At 46.2% G+C, this 6,975-nt stretch overlaps 1 protein-coding gene across 2 annotated transcripts in view; it reads left to right on the top strand.

The window, feature by feature from the left end:
- Positions 1–6,975, top strand: part of slc9a1b (solute carrier family 9 member A1b) — a 14,369-nt gene continuing 7,394 nt past the window's right edge. Inside the window, exons 1-5 of one of the 2 annotated variants that reach the window (XM_042755769.1) lie at positions 3–164; positions 246–297; positions 2,392–2,852; positions 6,099–6,349; positions 6,414–6,631. In XM_042755769.1, coding sequence (XP_042611703.1) covers positions 114–164; positions 246–297; positions 2,392–2,852; positions 6,099–6,349; positions 6,414–6,631 — 1,033 coding nt within the window. In that variant the 5' untranslated portion in view covers positions 3–113. Of the gene's footprint in view, positions 298–2,391; positions 2,853–6,098; positions 6,350–6,413; positions 6,632–6,975 lie in introns of both variants that reach the window. The other variant, XM_042755768.1, reaches the window with a different exon arrangement.

Here is a 6,975-nt window from a genome sequence, read left to right as displayed (position 1 = left end):
GTGTGTGTGTGTGTGATCTCGTGCTGTCGTGCTCAAACATCGCGATACGAGTCTCGCTGGAGTTGAAGTTTTGCGGCTTTTTCGTGTCCGAGCGTGAAGGACTGACAGTGAAGATGAAGATGAAGATGAAGGTGCTGCTGCTGCTCGGGTGTTGCTGCGGACTGGTGTGTGCTGGTCAGAATCGCTCGGATCCTCGTGATCAGAGACTTTTTCCAGTGCTATCGATTAATTATGATTATGTTCAGATGCCGTTCGAGGTCTCGCTGTGGATTCTGCTCGCGTCACTCATGAAGCTGGGTGAGAATCACATCTCTGTTATTACACTGCCGCTGCGCTCATGCTCGCCTTATGATCGCTGTTATAGCAGGTCATCAGGACTGTTATTAATGTTTGTGTTTGATGTGATAGTGTCGGCTCTCGCATTCAGGCTGCTTGTGTTTCTGTTTCTCTCTGACATCATCATCAGTTTATCAGAGAGTCCAGCTGCACTGAACTGAGTGTGTGTGACGAGATAGAGATGATCACACACACACACACACACACACACACACATAATACACACATACATAATACATAATACACACACACACACACACACACACACACACACACACACACACAATACATAATACACACACATAATACACACACAAACACACACACACATAATACATAACACACACACACACACACACACACACACACACACACACACACATTATACACACACACATAATACATAATACACACACACACATAATACACACACACATAATACATAATACACACACACACACACACACACACACACACACACACACACACATAATACATAATACACACACACACACACACACACACACACACACACACATAATACATAATACACACACACACACACACACACACACACACACACACACACACACACACAGGTGTTAGAGTACTGGTGAAGTGAAGAAAGCTCTGACTGAAGTGTGTGAGTGATGTATGAAGGAAATGGAAGTGTGTCTCAGGTGAAGCGTCTCTTGTGTTGGAGCTTCTGTCTGCTCACTCTGGGAGCTCATGAGGTGCATCATGGGATGCTTCTGGACATTAGTGAAGGAACGTGAGATGATGTTTGTCCTTCACTGTGTGCAGCTCATGCACTTAAATGGGTTACAGCTTAATTATACATGGATATGATTAATATTTACCCAAAATATCATTTAGAGCAGGGACCTGCAGTCAGTGGTGTGTGTGTGTGATTTTACACACACCTGCATGTGCCACTGTGTGTTTGTGCTGTCAACAGAGCCACACAGGATTGTGGGTAGTGCTGACCTGCTGAGGAGCCCGTCTCTGTCAGAGAGCTCATCTGCTCTTTGTCTGTGTCAGCCTCAGAAGATGCACATGGTTGTGTTATTTTCACACAGAGAATAGTGTTGCTTTATATAACAGCGGTGACTGGTAGAAAATGGGTTAAAATGTATTTTTATTTTTTGCAAAGTTTGCATGGCTGTAACTCAAGAAGTTTTTAATATAACTTAATATGTTTTTTTTTTTTAGAGGTTTTTGTTTCTTAAGAAACCTTTCTTTGAGTATCTTCATCTTTAAGGCCAGTCCAGTCCATAAATTATGATTAATTTAAGATAACTGGCTCAAGGACTCCTCTCTGAGCCAATCACAGCAGGCTTGTCCAGCTGACCAATCAGAGCAGAGTAGGCTTGAGGAAGGGAGGGGTTTGCTCCGAACTTGCTGGGAATCATTTAATCATTGGCAAATGACTCTAATAATAAATATATATTCTGAGAAAATTACAATGTTTTCTGACCTTAGATGCATTTAAACCTGATGTAGGAGACTCCAACACAATATCAGGACACTTTAAAATACCAAATGACCTGCTTTTTAACAATTTACTCATAGAGCCACATGCAGATCCTCATATCTCTGGAACTGAACCATACAGGGCCTTGAAAAAGAAAATAAGATTAAAAAGAAAATAGGGCATAAAGACTTTGGAAAGGAATCTTTAACAATATTTGATTTACAGGCATGCAAACTTTGTGGAAAAACACACCAAAAGTGTCACCATTGTCATATAACAGATATTACTAACAGAGCTGCCAATCTCTGTGTGAAAACAACATAATGGAGCTGAAGTTCTCTTACCCTCCTGTAATTAGCCCTCAATCTCAGATGATGAAGATTGTCATTTTGACTGCAGAATAGTGTATGACTCAGTAAATATACATACATAGACATTTAACATGTGTGGTGTTCATTATTATTCATGTTTGTCTTTCTCCAGAAAAAATATGAACAAAATCAAAAATTGCAGGCAATGAAGTTTCTAAACTCTGAGCTTGAGTTGGTTTCTCAGTGAGGTGTGTGTGTGTGTGTGGTCAGGCTTCCACCTGCTCCCGGTTCTGTCCGGCGTGGTTCCCGAGAGCTGTCTGCTGATCGTGGTGGGGCTGCTGGTGGGGGGTCTGATCCGAGTGATGGGGAAGAACCCGCCGGTGCTCGACTCGCAGCTCTTCTTCCTGTGCCTGCTGCCGCCCATCATCCTGGACGCCGGCTACTTCCTGCCCATCCGGCCCTTCACCGAGAACGCCGGCACCATCCTGACCTTCGCGGTGCTGGGGACGCTGTGGAACGTCTTCTTCATGGGAGCGGTGCTGTACGGAGCCTGTCGTCTGGAGGCCGGCCGCCTGGCGTCCGTGGACCTGCTGTCCTGCCTGCTGTTCGGCTCCATCGTGTCGGCCGTGGATCCGGTGGCCGTTCTCGCCGTCTTCGAGGAGATCCACATCAACGAGCTGCTGCACATCCTGGTGTTCGGAGAGTCCCTGCTGAACGACGCCGTGACCGTGGTGAGAAACATCACCAACATTACATCGCTCAGGCAAACTCACAACCGGAGTCAGAAGTTGACTGAAAGGCATCACAGTCCATATATTCGTGCTAACTTCTTCATTCTCTGACTGTGACTAGTGACAAATTACCGTTAATCAGAGTAAAACTGATTGTTATATCTCAGTGGCTGTGTTTCAGAGTGTGTTCATTTACACATGAGCAGCTCATGGTCTGCTGTTTTCAGCATCTCACAGCGACTCCATTCACAGTAAATGATCCGCGGCGACTCGACTCACAGTAAATGATTCGCTGCGACTCGACTCACAGTAAATGATCCCCTGCGACTCCACTCACAGTAAATGATCCGCGGCGACTCGACTCACAGTAAATGATCCGCGCGCGACTCGACTCACAGTAAATGATCCGCTGCGACTCCATTCACAGTAAATGATTCGCTGCGACTCGACTCACAGTAAATGATCCGCGGCGACTCGACTCACAGTAAATGATCCGCGGCGACTCCATTCACAGTAAATGATCCGCGGCGACTCGACTCACAGTAAATGATCCGCTGCGACTCCATTCACAGTAAATGATCCGCGGCGACTCGACTCACAGTAAATGATCCGCGGCGACTCGACTCACAGTAAATGATCCGCTGCGACTCCATTCACAGTAAATGATTCGCGGCGACTCGACTCACAGTAAATGATCCGCGGCGACTCGACTCACAGCGACTCACAGTAAACGACCCGACTCAAATCAAATCACACTAAGCGACTCCATTCACAGTAAATGATCCGCGGCGACTCGACTCACAGTAAATGATCCGCTGCGACTCGACTCACAGTAAATGATCCGCGGCGACTCCATTCACAGTAAATGATCCGCTGCGACTCCATTCACAGTAAATGATTCGCGGCGACTCGACTCACAGTAAATGATCCGCGGCGACTCCATTCACAGTAAATGATCCGCGGCGACTCCATTCACAGTAAATGATTCGCTGCGACTCGACTCACAGTAAATGATCCGCGGCGACTCCATTCACAGTAAATGATTCGCTGCGACTCGACTCACAGTAAATGATTCGCGGCGACTCGACTCACAGTAAATGATCCGCGGCGACTCCATTCACAGTAAATGATCCGCGGCGACTCGACTCACAGTAAATGATCCGCGGCGACTCGACTCACAGTAAATGATCCGCTGCGACTCGACTCACAGTAAATGATCCGCGGCGACTCGACTCACAGTAAATGATCCGCGGCGACTCCATTCACAGTAAATGATTCGCTGCGACTCGACTCACAGTAAATGATCCGCTGAGACTCCATTCACAGTAAATGATCCGCTGCGACTCGACTCACAGTAAATGATTCGCGGCGACTCGACTCACAGTAAATTATTCGCGGCGACTCGACTCACAGTAAATGATCCGCGGCGACTCCACTCACAGTAAATGATCCGCGGCGACTCCACTCACAGTAAATGATCCGCGGCGACTCGACTCACAGTAAATGATTCGCGGCGACTCGACTCACAGTAAATGATCCGCGGCGACTCGACTCACAGTAAATGATCCGCGGCGACTCGACTCACAGTAAATGATTCTCGGCGACTCCATTCACAGTAAATGATCCGCTGCGACTCGACTCACAGTAAATGATCCGCGGCGACTCGACTCACAGTAAATGATCCGCGGCGACTCCATTCACAGTAAATGATTCGCGGCGACTCCATTCACAGTAAATGATTCGCTGCGACTCGACTCACAGTAAATGATCCGCGGCGACTCCATTCACAGTAAATGATCCGCGGCGACTCGACTCACAGTAAATGATTCTCGGCGACTCGATTCACAGTAAATGATCCGCTGCGACTCGACTCACAGTAAATGATCCGCGGCGACTCGACTCACAGTAAATGATCCGCTGCGACTCCATTCACAGTAAATGATTCGCGGCGACTCGACTCACAGTAAATGATCCGCGGCGACTCGACTCACAGTAAATGATTCGCGGCGACTCGACTCACAGTAAATGATTCGCTGCGACTCGACTCACAGTAAATGATTCGCGGCGACTCCATTCACAGTAAATGATCCGCGGCGACTCCATTCACAGTAAATGATCCGCGGCGACTCGACTCACAGTAAATGATCCGCGGCGACTCCATTCACAGTAAATGATCCGCGGCGACTCGACTCACAGTAAATGATTCGCGGCGACTCGACTCACAGTAAATGATCCGCGGCGACTCCATTCACAGTAAATGATCCGCTGCGACTCGACTCACAGTAAATGATCCGCGGCGACTCGACTCACAGTAAATGATCCGCGGCGACTCGACTCACAGTAAATGATTCTCGGCGACTCGACTCACAGTAAATGATTCTCGGCGACTCGACTCACAGTAAATGATCCGCGGCGACTCGACTCACAGTAAATGATTCTCGGCGACTCGACTCACAGTAAATGATCCGCGGCGACTCGACTCACAGTAAATGATCCGCGGCGACTCCATTCACAGTAAATGATCCGCTGCGACTCGACTCACAGTAAATGATTCGCACGAACTCCATCTGCATCTGCTCTGAGTTTGCGTCACTTTAACACACATTTGAAACGATTTTTTCATGTGGTTTTCCATCAAAATAAAAGTCTGATGGTTTGACTTGTGAAAATGAATTAGTTAAGACAGTCATAATTATTAGTATTGCAGCTTTACACTTTCACTTTATGTGAAATAAATTGTTATTATTATTATTTTTATATAATTGTATTATTATTATACCATTTTTCTTAAATACTTGATTTATTTTAGGGTGAAATTTTTATTCTGTAGTAATAGTAATAACAATAATAATAATATATAATCACAAAATGCTAGCCAAATTGTGGAGCCCTACAAACAAACACAGAAAACCTGGATTTATTAAAATTGCTTTTTAAATTAGAATAATAATAAATTACATTTTAGTAATATTTTTTCCCATGTATTTGTGCATAGAACCTGAAGTTTTTATACATATTAGAAATCATATTTATGTTTAAATAATTATTGATTTGACACGGCATCAGTGTTTTTGGGGCCTGGAAAAGCAGTGTGTATGTGTGCAGGCATGCAGTGTTTATTTACAAAGTGACATCGCCATCTACTGGCCTGACATAATACAGCGTTTCGGTCATTTTCACGGATCTCTGTGAATGGGTCAACAGGTGGTTGTTTCTGTGTGACCTAAGTGTGTGTGTTTCCTTCAGGTCCTGTATCATTTGTTCGAGGAGTTTGCGCACGCGGGCGAGGTGACGGTGGGCGACGTGTTTCTGGGCGTGGTGTGTTTCTTCGTGGTGGCTCTGGGTGGAGTGATGGTGGGCGGCGTGTACGGAGTGCTGGCGGCCTTCACCTCACGCTTCACGTCGCACACGCGTGTGATCGAGCCCCTCTTCGTCTTCCTCTACAGCTACATGGCGTACCTGTCGGCCGAGGTCTTCCACCTGTCCGGCATCATGGCGTGAGTGTCTCTGTCCCGTCGCTCTAGTTCTCGTCTCAGACGCTCATGCTGTGTTTGTTCACAGGCTCATAGCGTGCGGCGTGGTCATGCGGCCCTACGTGGAGGCCAACATCTCCCACAAATCCTACACCACCATCAAGTACTTCCTGAAGATGTGGAGCAGCGTGAGCGAGACCCTGATCTTCATCTTCCTGGGCGTGTCGACGGTGGCCGGGCCGCACGCCTGGAACTGGACCTTCGTGAGCATCACTATCGTCCTGTGCCTGCTGTCCAGGGTTCTGGGTGAGACGCCGCTTCATTCTACAGTAAACACAGCAGATGATCATCAAACACATCTGTTCATGTGTGGGTTAATGAAGATGCTTAGTGTCCATAAACATTACTGATCAAAAATTTGAGGTCACTATTACATAAGAAATAGTGGATGCATTCAATTGATCAAAAGTGACAGTAAAGACGCTTATAATGTAACAAAAGATTTCTGTTACAAATAAATGCTGTTCTTCTGAACTCTCAATTCATCTGTGAATCCTGTATCAAAGGAATGTATCAGTTTTCACAAAAATATTGTGCAGAACAACTGTGTTCAACATTGATAATAATCAGAAATGTTTCTTGAGCAAATC

This window comes from Cyprinus carpio, unplaced genomic scaffold (genome assembly GCF_018340385.1).
Source record: "Cyprinus carpio isolate SPL01 unplaced genomic scaffold, ASM1834038v1 S000006746, whole genome shotgun sequence".
Lineage (NCBI taxonomy): Eukaryota > Metazoa > Chordata > Actinopteri > Cypriniformes > Cyprinidae > Cyprinus > Cyprinus carpio.
This window is presented reverse-complemented; position numbering and strand designations above follow the sequence as displayed.